Source organism: Dipodomys merriami, unplaced genomic scaffold, assembly GCF_024711535.1.
Source record: "Dipodomys merriami isolate MVZ:Mamm:240054 unplaced genomic scaffold, mDipMer1.0.p SCAF_27, whole genome shotgun sequence".
Lineage (NCBI taxonomy): Eukaryota > Metazoa > Chordata > Mammalia > Rodentia > Heteromyidae > Dipodomys > Dipodomys merriami.
The window spans coordinates 8315985-8332040 of record NW_027204159.1 but is presented as its reverse complement, the minus strand read 5'-3'; the positions used below and the strand labels follow the sequence as shown (position 1 = coordinate 8332040).

Sequence of the window (16056 nt, the reverse complement as noted above, 5' to 3'; positions counted from 1 at the left end):
TTTATTTTGTTTGGTTCTGGTCATGGAGCCTTAACTCTGGGCCTGGGCGTTGTCCCTCAGCTCTTCAGCTCAAGGCTAGCTTAAAGAAAAAAGCCAGTAGTGGCTCAAGGTTAGCACTCTACCACCTCCGGCTTTTTTCTTTTTTCTTATGTGGTGCTGAGGAATTGAACCCAGGGCCTCATGCATGCAAGGCAAACGCTCTACCACTGAGCCACCTTCCCAGCCCCTCAGTAGTGACCATTTTTATGTTCACCTTGTCTGAGTTTCTTGCCTAACATGCTGTAGTATCTTATATATGGATGGCTTATCTCCCCTTTGTACCTTATTTAAGATAAAATGATTAGTGGGGAAATGAGGCAGGATAGATGAGACAGAAAAACTATATTATTGTTAAATATATACCAAAAGGGCTGGACTCAGCGGCTAAAATTTGGAAGTAAATTGAAAAAAGCAAAGCTCCCTTCACTCTATATTTCCTTTAGATGTTAAGTTACAAGATTAGGAAAAATAGGAGGGGCTATTTAAATCTGCCTTCTTTAAAATGAAGGAGGAACCGGGCGCTGGTGGCTTACTCCTGTAATCCTAGCTACTCAGGAAGCTGAGATCTGAGGATCGAGGTTCAAAGCCAGACCCAGCAGGCAAGTCCGTGAGACTCTTACCTCCAATAAACCACCAGAAAACCAGAGTGGTGCTGTGGCTCAAGTGGTAGAGCACTAGCCTTAAGCTGAAGAGCTGTGGACAGCGCCCAGGCCCAGAATTCAAGCCTCACAACTGACAAAAATAAAATAAAATGGGGGCAGGGGAATCCAAATCTCTCCTACCCATTGATAATGGCAAAACCCTGGGGGAGAAACAGAAAGAATGAAAGTTTTATCAGGCAAAAGGAAGTCCTGAAGAATACCTTCATTTGAGGTAGGCCAAACAATACACCCATTTGCCTATGTAGGACTGTTGTCTAAGGATTTGTTGTTACTATAAAGTACTTGGCCCATTGTATTTGCTCAATTCAAAAAGTTTAAAAGTTACAGGTAGGAACTGCCATTTTGAATTTTTTAACTCTCGTTTCTTGCATGGGAAGCAGAAAATGTTTCTTTTTCCTTTTCCCCCCTCTTTTAATCTGGTTATACTAAAATAAATCCTTGTTGACAAAAAAGAAATACAGTAGTAATCTTCCACTAATGAATAATTAGTATTTCTAGGAGTTTGTTTCTTCTTTCTTTCTCTTTCTTTCTTTCTTTTCTTTCTTTCTTTCTTTCTTTTTTGTTGGTCGTGGGACTTGAACTCTGGGCCTAAGCACTGTCCCTCAGCTCTGCAGCTCAAGGCTAGTGCTCTACCACTTGAGCTACAGTTCCACTTCTGGTTTTCTGGGTTTTTTGGAGCTAAAAGTTTCATGGACTTTCTTGCCCAGACTGGCTTTGAACCACGACCCTCAGATCTCAGCCTCCTGAGTAGCTAGGATTACAGGCATGAGCCACGGGCACCCCACAAGTTTTTGTTTCTTATGTAAAGAAACTTCCAATTAGGGAAGAACTTATTCTTACTTTAACTTTTGAAAATAGACAATTAGAATTTAATTAGCCTATATTTTTTAACACAGTTGACTTCTGTTTTCCCCATTTCTCTTGTATATGAAGATTCTAAGTTGCTGCACACAACTCAACAGTTCTAGTAAAATCATAGTCTTCAAAAAGTATATTTTGTAGCTGGGCGCTGGTGGCTCACGCCTGTAATCCTAGCTACTCAGGAGGCTGAGATCTGAGGACCACGGTTCAAAGCCAGCCCGGACAGGAGAGACCGTGAGACTCCTATCTCCAATAAACCACCAGAAAACCAGAAGTGGCGCTGTAGCTCAAGTGGTAGAGCGCTTGCCTTGAGCTGAAGAGCTGAGGGACAGCGCTCAGGCCCAGAGTTCAAGCCCCATGACGCTGTAGCTCAAGTGGTAGAGCGCTTGCCTTGAGCTGAAGAGCTGAGGGACAGCGCTCAGGCCCAGAGTTCAAGCCCCATGACCGACCAAAAAAAAAAAAGTATATTTTGTATACTAAACAAAGAGCCTAGAAATATAAATTGACTAATACTTAGCACTTTGGCAGTGTTAAAAGAGTTTAAGTATGTCTTAAGACGCAGTTTTTTGGCACTGACTATAAAACTAGTTATAATCACCCTCACTCATATTTTCTCTTCCTCCCTCCACTTCCTTCTCTATGATTACTGGTTACTAATTGTCTATAATTTGGGGGCTTTTGTAAAGGTTTTCCTTCTAAGATCACTGATCTTAGATCAAGAATAATTGCCTACTTTCTATGCAACACAAGACAAAAGTAATGCCTATAATAGATTTTTAAAACTTCCTAGTCTTCCACATGTATTGCCAAGAAAAGTGGTTATTAAACTTTTGATTGCTATTTATTAGTAGGTCACCCCATTTGGTGAATTGAAATCACATCTGAAAGTTAAAAATCATAGAATATAATCAGTGATATTGAGTTCCATAATAAAAGACTAAGCATTGTTTACAAAACATTTTTCTATTATATTTCAATGTTGTAAAACAGATGCAACTTAGATTTGTGATAGGTGTGGTAAAAAAAAATAAGTGCAAAAATAACTGCTCTGTTCTAGGAGAACACAGGTAAAAAGTTGCACTTATTGTTCAAGCATCTGTGTCTAAAGAGATTGAATTCTGACTTTGTAACCTGAGTGAAACATCTGAAAAATCATAGCTTCAATTGTGAAGACTTTGTAAGTAGCCAAAATATTAATGTGACTTTACAATCACTTTCCATGATTAAAAGGGAAAGGTTATAAGGAAACTCACCTTATTTCTTCCACTTTTCTGAGCTAAGATTTGCTGAGCAATCTACAACCAAGTCTTAACTCAAACAATTCTACATTTATTTTTGTACCACGTACTTACAAGGAATATATCCTAGTACATATTTTAAGTGGGTATCCAATAGTAATGAAATTTTACATGCTAAAAATGAAGTGGATTTTAAAGACATATTTGTGGATTGCATTCACTACCAAAGAAAAATAATTAAAAAAGAGTTAAATGAAGAAGTGAATGAAACAATTCTGAAGTGATGTAGTTAACATTTCTGGAGAGAAAGATACAGAAAAAAGTGTCTTTGTCTTAATAGAGTAAATTATTTACAAAGTAAGACCTCGTGCGAATGAGAATAAATTACCATCTCATTATACCCATAACGAAAGCCAGACATGGCCATAAAAGTAACCATAGGGAGCACAAGAACATCAGAAAAATGTAAATTACATGCAGATTAGGAGAAATAAACATTTGTTTTTCAAAGCCTAATTCACATTACTCAATATTGACTCCCAAACTATTGCGGAAGCTAGGCATACCCTCTAGTTCATTCCCAGGGACCTGGGGGGATAGGTTTGGAAACACTGGCTTCAGGAATTTGAACTCATTAGTGCCAGCACCTCCCTGCAGACACACCTCATACTGGTAGCTGTGGGCCAGGGTCCCCGTGCCACTCACGTCCAGCAGGTGTGCAGGCAAGGGGCCATCGGGCAGCGCGCAGCCGGCCAGCGAGCGCGCCCTGCTCCTCCTGCACAGCCTGACGGCCACGAAGAGCAGCAGAGACAAGAGGAAGAGAGAAGACACGGCCGCCAGCGCGATGACCAAGTAGGCAGTGAGGCGGTCGGGCTGCGCGCGCTCGGGCGCCGGCGCGTCGGGCAGCGGCAGGTAGGGCTGCGAGAAGCCATCCACCAGCAGCACGTGCAGCGTGACGCTGGCCGAGCGCGGCGGCTCGCCATTGTCCTTGACCAGCAGCAGCAGCCTGTGCTTGGGCGCGTCGCGCTCGCTCAGCAGCCTGGCGGTGCGCACCTCGCCATTGTGCGGCCACACGCTGAACAGCCCGGGCTCCGTGGCCTTGAGCAGCTGGAACGACAGCCAGGCGTTCTGGCCCGAGTCGCGGTCCACCGCCACCACCTTGCTCACCAGGTAGCCCGGCTCGGCCGCCCTGGGCAGCAGCTCGGTGCAGGGCGCAGACGCGTTCTGCAGCGGGTACAGCACGAAGGGCGAGTTGTCGTTGGCGTCCAGCACCTGCACGCGCACCAGCGCCTGGCTGCTGAGCGGGGGCGAGCCGCGGTCGGCGGCGCGCACGCGCACCTCGAACGCCTGCAGGGCCTCATAGTCCAGCGCCCTCAGGGCGAACAGCTGCCCGCTGTCCGCGTTGATGGACACCAGCGCCGCCGCCGCGTCGGGGCCGGGCTGCGGGCCGGGCAGCAGCGAGTAGGTCAGCTGGGCGTTGCTGCCCGAGTCTCTGTCTGTGGCGCTGATGCTGCCAATGTGCAGGGCGGGGCTGTTGTTCTCGCGGACCCACAGGGTGTAGGAGGACTGCGTGAATTCGGGGGCGTTGTCGTTCACGTCGGACACCTGCAGGGTGATGGTGTGCTGGGTTTGCAGCCTGGGGGTCCCCAAGTCGGAGACGGTGATGGTGATGTTGTATTCATCTCTTTCCTCTCTGTCTAGTGCTTTGTCGGTAATTAAAGTGTAGAAATTTTTGAAGCTGGGTTTCAGAATAAAGGGGAGGTCCTCTTCAATAGAACAAACTGTTCTTCCATTGTCTCCTGCATCTTGGTCTCTGACACTAAACACAGCTACAAGAGTGTCTGGAGTATTCTCTGGAATACTATTAGTAACTGAAGACATCTTTATTTCTGGTGGATTGTCATTAACATCTAATACTTTAATTCCAAGAGTGCATTCTTCTGAAAGACCCCCACCATCTGTTGCCTGAATAGTTATACTATAGGACTGTATCACTTCAAAATCCAGCGCTGATTTCAAGTGAACTTCCCCAGATAATGTGTTCATGTCAAACGTTTTGCGAATATCTTCAGATGCATGGAAAAAAGTGTAGGTTATTTTCCCATAATTTCCTGCATCCAGATCCTTAGCAGACATGGTGATCATCCAAGACCCAATGGGTGTGTCCTCTGGGACCTGCACCTCATAGAGACTCTGAGCAAACTTAGGTGCATTATCATTGATGTCCAAAACCTTAATGAGAACCAAAGTTGTCCCAGACCTGGGTGGAGATCCACCATCCAGTGCTGTGAGTGTTAATCTGTGCTCAGATTCCTTCTCATGATCTAATGCTCTATCCAGAACCAGCTCTGGATAAATCTTCCCATCAACATTGTTGCCAATTTTAATGTGGAAATAGGAATTGGGGCTAATTGTGTAGTTCTGAAGACTGTTCCTTCCTATGTCCACATCTTGAGCACTTTCCAATAGAAAGGTGGTTCCAATGGGAGCACTTTCTGATATTCTCAAAATTATTTCCTTGTCTAAGAACGTGGGAGAATTATCATTTACATCTCTGACATGCAGTTCAGCCCGAAAAAACTGTAAAGGTTGTTTCAGCATCACCTGGAAATGCAGTATGCAGGGTTCTGAAGAGCCACACAGCTCTTCTCTGTCCAGTTTCTCATTTAGAAGCAAATCTCCTGTCAGCAAATCAAGGCGCAAAGGCTTTTCATTGTCCTCAGATACCACCCTGGCCTCCCGGAAGGACAGCTCCTCCACCCCTAGCCCCAAGTCCTTCAGAAGATTAACCACAAAAGAGCCAATTTCTGTTTCCTCTGGTATAGAATAGCGAACTGATTCAGTACTAGCATGAGATAATTCTAGCACAATAAAGAAAATCAGCACTTGCCTGTTCTGCAGAGTCAGTGCCTCTCTGATTCCCATGGTTCTTTCAGGTCACTTCTTTTGTGGAAAAATTTGAATTTAGCCTTAATTTTATAGAATAGAAAGTCTTGGAAGAAGCTGTGTAGGTGAAGCTGTTTTCTCAATGGGTTGGATATTCTTTGTTCTATGTAATGGAGCCTGTTGTGCTGATATGGGTGGCCTTCATCTTATCCTGTAGCGCCACCATGTGTCTCTATAATTTTTTCCATACATTTTCCTCTTTAAATAAATCTTGAGCACTCTGAGTATTCGCAAGGAAATATCAGATTCATACATACACTTACACACACACTTTTCTCTAATAAATAAGGCCTTTTAATATGTAACTGCAGTACTACTGTCACAGCAACAATATCCCAGGAATTCCTAATTATATAATTAGTCTGTGTTTGTTTTGCCCACACTTATCTAAAATGCTTATTTTTAATTACTTTAATCAAAATGTAAACAATGGGCATATTCTTTTTATATTATTCATGCTTTAAAACCTTGATGCAGTGCATCCACTGTTCTGAATTGAAGAAATAATATTGTATAGAACTTATTCCTTTAGTATTAAAAGATACCTTCTCCATTACTATAGCTATGCTGAATTTGTTTTATAAAATCATAACTTTTTCATATGTATATATGAGAACAGAAAAGGCACAATTTACAACCTTCCTAGGGCATGGGATTATTAGTTCCAAGGCCATGGGATTATTTGTTGTTTCCCTTTCATATATGTATAAAGCTGAGCACTGGTGACTCATGCCTATAATCCTAGCTACTTCGGAGGCTGAGTTCTGAGGAAACCAGTCCAGGCAGGAATGTCTGCGAGATACTAACTTCCAATTCCCCCACCAAAATGTTGGAAGTGGAGCTGTGGTTTAAGTGGATCCTTGAGCATAAAAGCTTAAGAACAGCACCCAGACCCCATGTTCAAGTTCCAGAACCAGTACAAAAAATATACATGTAAGAAGATGATACCATCTTCTTACATAAGATAATCTTTGTGTATATGGATCTTCCAGGCTTGAAAAAATTGGCAGACCAATAATTAAAATGTTATTTTTATGTATAGATGAGAAGAATAAAATATTTGCAGAAGGAATATGTACCTATGCCACAGGAAGCTTTATAATACAATGGTAGAAAGTAGTTAGAATATAGAATCACATTGGAATTGTAGTTCTGCCTCTCATGATTTACAGACTTTCTGAAATTATTTAGAGTACTAATAGTATTTACCTGAGAGGGTTATTCTCATAGGAACCTAATGAGTTAATGTTTACAGAATGGTCAGGAAGTGTTGGTGGAATGTCTGTTTAAAGCAAAATAATTAAATCACAGGCATGGTAGGGTGAGTGCATAGAATTAAGGTCCTAGGCCCAATTTCTAGCCTCAAAGTAATAAAATAAAACAAGTTCTTATGCTGACTACCACATTTGCATAGGATATGTAGGTTTATCACTCAGTATTCCCTAAACAATATAGTATGCTAATGCTTTATATGCCATTTATGTTATATTTACATATAAACAATTTAGAAAACATTTTAATTATATGATCAGATGTGCAACACTGCTCTGTTTTAACACCTGTGAATTTTGGTATTATAAAAACCATAATTAAAAATCTTGAACTAAAAAATAAATAGCATATCAAGAAAATAAGGGCAGCAACAACAGCTAAAGTTTCAGAAAAATCAAAAAATATTAAAATTAGTTGTTGGATTTAAGAAGATAAGTGTGAAGGAACTTGATGTTTGCTAAAATCTGTACTCATTTTCTATGTTAATAGAACTATACCTATGTATGTGGATACTAAGATAATTGCCTGTCCATCCTCTTTTGTAGTGACCAAGTGAGTTAAATGCTTGCTGATGAACTGTTAGCAGGATTTTTGTTTACCAATACGATTAGGAAGAAAAAGAGATCTGGATCTGCCTTTTCTCTCTGGGCCAAGGAGGACCTAAACATGGTAGTGACCACTTACAGGCATGTAAATTTTGAAAATATCATAGGGAATATTAAACCATTTTAAAGAAAATTTGCTTCTAGAAGATGATAAGAAGCAATCTTCCTCTATGTAGCCACTTGCACTATCACATGAGAGTATTTTTGTACTTGAATCTCTTTATTTCAGAAATAAAGCATCAATATAATTTGTAGTCCTTTATTAGAAAATTGGCTAATGTAACTTGATTTGTATTCACTGGTTTAAAGTTAGCTTTATATAGGACAGTTGAAGAGTAAGAGTCTGGCTTCTTTTAACAAAGTCATTTAAAACTTGGTTAGTTACTTGAGCCTAGGCATATGAGCTCCTCAGGTCTTGGTCAATCTCCATTAGAGTGAGGAAACATAGTTGCTTCCATATATAAAGAAATCTTGCTACTCATCTACTTGGAAAAAATATTTGAAAAATTAATACAAGTACCTAGTATTTATCTCTGCTGTTGCATCTGTTTGATTTTTCTGTTCATCTCCAACATTATAGATAAGTGAAAACCCAGTTTACTTGGAACCACAGGCTGCTAGAGCCACTCCACTTTTTTGTTTAACAACTTGTGGAAATAATGAATACCATAATATGTAAATTCATTAATTTAGAGTGCACAGATGAGTGAATTTTAGTTTATTTAGCATTGTGCAATTAAAACCAGTTTTTACCTTATACTGTTTTCACCATCCACCAAATAAACCAAATAAACTTTCCCTACCTTTCACAACTACTTAATCTGCACTTCTGTCTCTATAGATTGGCGTATTTTGACTTTTTTGCATAAATGGAATCATACAGCCTATGATCTTTCATGACTGATTTCTTTCATTAAGTTAATATTTTTGAGGCTCATCCATGTTGTGGCATGTACCTACGTACCAGTCTATTTCCAATGTATGACGAAAGCACATTTTATTTATATATTCATTGATTCCTGAATATTTAGGTTCTGTTTTATTATAAATAATATTATGAACACTTGCACGTATTTTGTAGATACATTTTTCTTTTAGAGTTTATGAATTTCTGAGTCATTTTGGAGAGTTACTAAATCTTTTTTCCAACATGCATTACATTCTTAGCAGCACTAAATTTCCAATTTCTACACTTTTTGTTAACATTTATGGTGTCTTCCTCATCATTTTAATTAAGTTTTTCTGGTGTGTAAAAAGTGACCATTTTTCATGTTCACCTTCAGTAGTTTAATTATCTTATCTAACATGAAGGGCTGGTCCTGGGGCTTGAACTCTGGGCCTCTGCACTCTCACTCAGCTTCTTTTACTGAAGGCTAGTGCTCTATCTCTTGAGCCACAGTGCCACTTCCAGGGTTGTTGGTTTTTTTTTTTTTGCGTAGTTTATTAGAGATAAGAGCCTCATGGATTTTCTTGCCTTGGCTGGCTTTGAACTATGATCCTCAGATCTCAGCCTCATGAGTAGATAGGATTACAGGAGTGAGCCACCAATGCCTGACTTATATATGTCTTTTAAGCTAGTGTTCATCTTTTCCCTACTAAATGTAATAAAGACAGATAGTAATCTTGCCACTTAACTTGATTTATTAATATATGAGTAGTTTTTGTTCTCTATGTATAGAATGAATTAGAGGATAGCATAATTCTCAAAAGAGATAGTTACAATGTAATTAGTCTGCAGAATAGTTGCCTTCTATTTCCCCCCTCTCTCTCTTAAATATAAAGATTCTACATTGTCTACCCAATCCAACAGATTCTAGCTTTGAAAAGTGCAAATACTGGATATCTCAAATATTCAAGTATGAGAGACAGTTCATTCTGGAATTACCAGTTGACTAATACAAATCACTTCTTACGTACATCTTCAAGAGACACTTTTGGCATTGACTTTGGTTTGTAGGATTAGATGTAATCATATTACACCCCCACTTATTTCCTTTCCCATGTTTCCTCCTTCCTTGTCCCTCTCCCTCCCACTGCTCTCTATCACACACACACCACTCTCTATCACACACACTATGATTGATCACCTTTCATCTACATTTCCCTTCCACGATGAACAGACTTCAGAATTTCTGTGACATTCATGAGAAACTTCCACTATTATGGAGAAATATTTTTCCTAGTCAGGTAGTCACTAGAGACAAACTAAGATAGAACTTCCTATTACAATTATTTCAATTTTAAAAATGTAAGAATATAAACTGTGCATATCTCTGGAACTATCACAAATGAAATACTTTTCTACTATTAAGTTATGCTAATAAAAATAGTAAAACAAGTAGAACTTGCAGAAGGATCTTTTGAAACTTCTTGGTGCTATGTATGACACTTTTAAAATCTCCAAAAATGGTTATCAAGTTTTTCATTGATATCCAATACTAGGTTTTAAGATCAATTTAGTGGATTACGAGCATATAAGAAAATTTAGATGAATACAAGCAATTCTAAATTTTATCACAAGGCTAAATAAGCATGGTTAACATTTATTAAATTAGTGCACAATTATTGGAGAATACAGACAAAAACTGTATACTTTAGTACACAAACATACTTCACCTACAAAAGTTATTGAAGTGTCTTTGTTTGCCTAGATGGCTATGTATTATTAGTGAGACATATGGAAAATTATACCTTCACATTCTATGAGTCAGTTAATGGTCAAAATATTAATGGGCCTTCACAATCACTTTCCAATATAAATGAGGAAATGCTAGTAAGAAACTTGCCTTCCCCTTTTCTTTCTGTAATGGGATCTACCCAGTGACCTACCAGGAATCTTTCTTAAGCAAAATCCCAAATCCTTCTTCCAGGTTTTTTTGTTTTGTTTTCTGTCTTAGCACATGTTAATGTTCAATAATACTTATTAGTAAAAATATTCAATACAAATAAATATCTATTAATAGTGTAATCAATATATTCAGTAATAAACAGCATTTCTAAATGTTAGCTAAAGATGGAGAACATTGTTAAGAATATAATTGTGTTGAACCATTATAAACGAAATGAGAAAAGGTTTACACAAAAAAATCAGACAAATACTTGAACATTTAAACTACTGCTAAAGTGATTTATTTCATCATAAGTATATGCAAGGAAAAGTTTAACAAAAGAGAGAAACAAGGACAAAAAATGTGTATTATTTGAGGAGGCAAATTATATACAAATTAAGACCTCCTGGGTTTCAGAATAAACTACCATTGCATTACACCCAAATTAAAAGTAAGTATTGGCATAAGAGCACAAGTGGGGAGCATAATAACCTCTACAAGAATATCACTAACATGTACAGTACATGCAAATTGGGAAAAATAAACATTTATTTGCAATAGCCATAAAATAGATGTGGAAAATGAAATAAGTCACATTACTGAATATTGAACCCTAAACTATTGCGGAAGCTAGGCATACCCTCTAGTTCATTCCCAGGGACTTGGGGGGATAGGTTTGGAAACACTGGCTTCAGGAATTTGAACTCATTAGTGCCAGCACCTGCCTGCAGACACACCTCATACTGGTAGCTGTGGGCCAGGGTCCCCGTGCCACTCACGTCCAGCAGGTGTGCAGGCAAGGGGCCATCGGGCAGCGCGCAGCCGGCCAGCGAGCGCGCCCTGCTCCTCCTGCACAGCCTGACGGCCACGAAGAGCAGCAGAGACAAGAGGAAGAGAGAAGACACGGCCGCCAGCGCGATGACCAAGTAGGCAGTGAGGCGGTCGGGCTGCGCGCGCTCGGGCGCCGGCGCGTCGGGCAGCGGCAGGTAGGGCTGCGAGAAGCCATCCACCAGCAGCACGTGCAGCGTGACGCTGGCCGAGCGCGGCGGCTCGCCATTGTCCTTGACCAGCAGCAGCAGCCTGTGCTTGGGCGCGTCGCGCTCGCTCAGCAGCCTGGCGGTGCGCACCTCGCCATTGTGCGGCCACACGCTGAACAGCCCGGGCTCCGTGGCCTTGAGCAGCTGGAACGACAGCCAGGCGTTCTGGCCCGAGTCGCGGTCCACCGCCACCACCTTGCTCACCAGGTAGCCCGGCTCGGCCGCCCTGGGCAGCAGCTCGGTGCAGGGCGCAGACGCGTTCTGCAGCGGGTACAGCACGAAGGGCGAGTTGTCGTTGGCGTCCAGCACCTGCACGCGCACCAGCGCCTGGCTGCTGAGCGGGGGCGAGCCGCGGTCGGCGGCGCGCACGCGCACCTCGAACGCCTGCAGGGCCTCATAGTCCAGCGCCCTCAGGGCGAACAGCTGCCCGCTGTCCGCGTTGATGGACACCAGCGCCGCCGCCGCGTCGGGGCCGGGCTGCCGGCCGGGCAGCAGCGAGTAGGTCAGCTGGGCGTTGCTGCCCGAGTCTCTGTCTGTGGCGCTGATGGTGCCAATGTGCAGGGCGGGGCTGTTGTTCTCGCGGACCCACAGGGTGTAGGACGACTGCGTGAATTCGGGGGCGTTGTCGTTCACGTCGGACACCTGCAGGGTGATGGTGTGCTGGGTTTGCAGCCTGGGAGTCCCCAAGTCGGAGATGGTGATGGTGATGTTATATTCAGCTTTGCTTTCTCTGTCAAGTGGTTTCTCTGTTTCTAAGGTGTAGTAATTATTAACTGAATATTTCAGTCGGAATGGAATGTCTTCTTCTATAGAGCAAACCATCTTTCCATTGACTCCTGAGTCTCTGTCCCATATACTAAAAACCATTATTACAGTCTCAGGCGAATTTTCTGGAATTGGGCTGGTAATTGATGACACAGTAATTTCAGGATAATTGTCATTCACATCCATCACCTCAATTCTGACAGTAGATTTTCCAAAAAGTCCTCCACCATCTGTGGCCTGAATGATTATCGAGTAGGATTGTATTGTTTCAAAGTCCAGATCTGTTCTTAAACTAACTTCTCCAGACTTCTGATTAATTTCAAATGTGTTTTGAATATCTTCGGAGGCATGGGAAAACATATATGATATTTCACCATTTATTCCTGAGTCTAAATCCCAAGCTGATACAGTGACTACATGTGAGCCAACGATGCTGTCCTCTGAAATCTTCACTTCATAAAATGCATGCTCAAACTCAGGTGAGTTGTCATTTACGTCCACCACCATGACTTGAACTAAGGCAGTACCAGATCTGGGTGGGGACCCACCATCCAAAGCAGTAAGAATCAAGCTGAGCTCTGGCTGCTCTTCATAATCCAGTGCCTTGTCCATAACTAACTCTGGGTATTTCCTGTTGTCTGGATTGACTCTCATATTAACATGGAAATGAGAGTTTGGGCTTATTTTGTAGCTTTTTACAGCATTGATTCCCACATCTAAATCCTTTGCACTTTCTAGTAAGAACACAGAACCGACAGGACTATTCTCTGGGATTTTTAGGATCATTTCTTTTTCCAAGAAAATGGGAGAGTGGTCATTTATATCTGTCACCTGAAGCTCAATCGGTAAAAACTGCAAGGGGTTTTTCATTAATACCTGGAAATGTAGCACACAGGGCTCAGTGGAGCCACAAAGCTCCTCCCTGTCTAGCATCTCGCTTAAGAGCAAATCCGCAGTATTTAGGTTCAGCTGCAAAGGTTGTCTGTTTGCATTAGAGACCACCCGAGCCTCCCTTGATGAAAGCTTATTCACTTCCAGTCCCAAGTCTTTTACCAAATTACCCACAAAGGCTCCACTCTCAGTTTCCTCCATCACTGAAAAGCTCCTAGACTCAGCCTGAGACATTCCAAATAAAACAAAGAAAAGCAGGACTTGCCTTGTCTGCAGATTGCCTTCCCCTCCGTTCTGCATAACTCCTTTCCCAAAGGCTTTTTAAGAATCACTTCAGCACCACTTTGCAGTTCTAAGGAACGTGTCCCTTAATCAGCAGTCCAAACTTCAGAACCCAAAGTATTTCAGTTCCACTGGAATGGCTTCTAGGTCGCACCTTAATTGCTTGTTCTTTCTCTCTGGTCAATTCTGTGTGCACCCTTGGATAAGGGTCTCCACCACATGATGTAGTGTAATTTTTTTCCCCCGTGATGTTATCCTGCAGCGCCACCATGTGTCTTCACAAAATTTTACAGTCTGATGAAAGCTGTTTAAGTTCCATTCACATTGAGGTTCCCAGAAACAAGTATTTCCTCATCCTTTCAGCAATTAGCAATATAATTGGTATCTTATACCAATTATTTTATATTTCTGATGGTTAGTGGTGATATTAGTATTATTTTAATTCAATTAGTAGGTATTCTTTCTCCTGACACAACTAGATAATCTCAATTGTCAGAATATAGACATACAAGATCTGATTCCTGGTCATCAGGAGTATGTAATTTTTTGGCAAAGATTGTAACTCTTAAACAAGGATAATGTAACAGATTGTGAAATTTAACATAATATCTACTTGGTCTTTCTTATATGGTAAGAGAATGTGGAAGCGTCCATTGGTCAAGAAGTTTTCTCAAGGGCTATGAAACTAGCGGATAGTTGTAACACACAAAGGAATTTTTGTAGGTTTCTTTAGTATTAAACTGTCATTTTGTAAAAAATGAAGTAAGATACTGGGGGGCATATACATTATGTAAATTTGTAATTTGTTTTCAGCTTCTAACAAATTACAAAAAAACATGCAACATTAATAAATGCAAACATAGGGGCTGGGAAAGTAGCTCAGTGGTAGAGTGCTTACCTTGCATGCATGAGGCCCTGGGTTCGATTCCTCAGCACCACATAAGCAAAAAGAAACAAAGCCAGAAGTGGTGCTGTGGCTCAAGTGGTAGAGTGCTAGCCTTGAGCTGAAGAGCTGAGGGACAGCACCCAGGCCCAGAGTTCAGGCCCCATGACCTGACCCCCCAAAAATAAAAATAAAATAAAAATAAATGCAAACATATTCGTTTCATTTAAAGAAGAGCTGGTGTACCCCTTAGTCCCAAGATTTTCCTAAGGACAACTATGATTACCTTCTTTTACAGTCCAGGGAGACAAAAAAAGATGTATTTTCCCCCAAATAGAACAAAAACACAACAATTACTCTGCTGAGACCACTTCAGCTTATGTTCCTGCTACTGATGTCATTAATGTTACAAAGGGTGAAGTTTCTAGACCTAGAATCTGGAGATATATCTTTGCCCCTTACTTTGATTAACCCTGTTTGAGACTGTTTCTTAGCTTGGAGTGACTTCAATCCTAGTCAAAGTACATGATTACAATAGGATGAAGAAATGAGATGAGCAGTGTAGATGCTAGGTGCCCATTAATTGATGTCCAATAAAGAAGGCCCAACATGCACTGATGAAAGAAGAATTAAAAAGTTGGCATGAAAATGCTAACTTCACATTACATTCTTAAAAATGTAAGCTGTATATACAGCTGATCCAGGAGAAAAGGGTAGAAATTGAAAAGTAGGTGGAGTGACTATGCATCATTATTCTCCTTCTTTTAAGATATTCTCTAAGCTAACAAAATTAATAAAAATTTGAACTCACAGAGACAAAGTGGATAAGCAAATTGCTTTGATGACAGAAAGCAAATGGAAAAGCCACTGACATAGCAACTCCCGGAAATGGTTAAAGATCCTGCTCTAAAGATACAAAAATTAGAGTTGCAGGGCTGGGAAGGTAGCTCAGTGGTAGAGCGCTTGCCTTGCATGCCTGAGGCCCTGGGTTCGATTCCTCAGCACCACATAAGCAAAAAGAAAAAAAGCCGGAAGTGGTGCTGTGGCTCAAGTGGTAGAGTGCTAGCCTTGAGCTGAAGAGCTGAGGGACAGTGCTCAGGCCCAGAGTTTAGCTCCCACGACCGGACCCAAAAAGAAAAAATTAGAGTTGCATTAAGTACAAGACTTAGAGGAACCAAGTGCATAAGTAGACTGGAGTTAAGAATAGAAAAAAAAGTTGTTAGTTGAAAGCATTTATGCAGGAGAGTTGAATTCTTTGTTGCTTACCATTCTACAGAGTCAGAAAAGTAGCTCACTGTCAGGATAGTTAATCCGAGGGAAATTAAATGAGGCTTTCTTTAGTCTTGAATTACAAAACCAATGCAAGTATGAGGTATAACAGTAAACTAAGCAAAGTAAGAAAGCTATGAGTTTTGAATCGTGAGATTTCTAGTTCCTCTCCGAGTAATATCTTAGACTTTAAGACAGGTCCACCCTCACTCAGTGGATATTTCAGAATTCTAATATGAAGAGTATGATAGGTCCAAATAAAAAAACTACACATACTAATAGTTGTGGTTTTCCAAAGGTTGCAGCCATGTCTTAGCATGATTACATTAGAGAAGAGCCCTGCCATCAACAGGACCTTTTAGTAACTAAGACTTGATTATTAGCCTTTAATATGTCATCTTTAAATAAGAGAACATATGTAAGGACTATCAGAAATTTGAGGAAATTTCTTTAACATAAAATAGACCAAGACAAAAAG

General features: G+C 41.0%; 1 protein-coding gene across 2 annotated transcripts; it reads right to left on the bottom strand.

The window, feature by feature from the left end:
- Positions 1 to 1992: 1992 nt before the first annotated feature.
- LOC138837431 (protocadherin beta-14-like) lies at positions 1993 to 15144 on the bottom strand. 2 transcript variants are annotated; one of them, XM_070036215.1, is made up of 2 exons: positions 12758 to 15144; positions 1993 to 5032 (listed from the first exon to the last, which is right to left on the bottom strand). In XM_070036215.1, exons 1-2 carry the CDS (start codon positions 13442 to 13444, stop codon positions 3323 to 3325), a joined length of 2397 nt encoding a protein of 798 aa, XP_069892316.1. In that variant the 5' UTR covers positions 13445 to 15144; the 3' UTR covers positions 1993 to 3322. The 2 variants fall into 2 exon arrangements, with proteins under 2 accessions (XP_069892316.1, XP_069892315.1); XM_070036214.1 differs by lacking the exon at positions 12758 to 15144 and having other exon boundaries at positions 1993 to 5833.
- Positions 15145 to 16056: the final 912 nt, after the last annotated feature.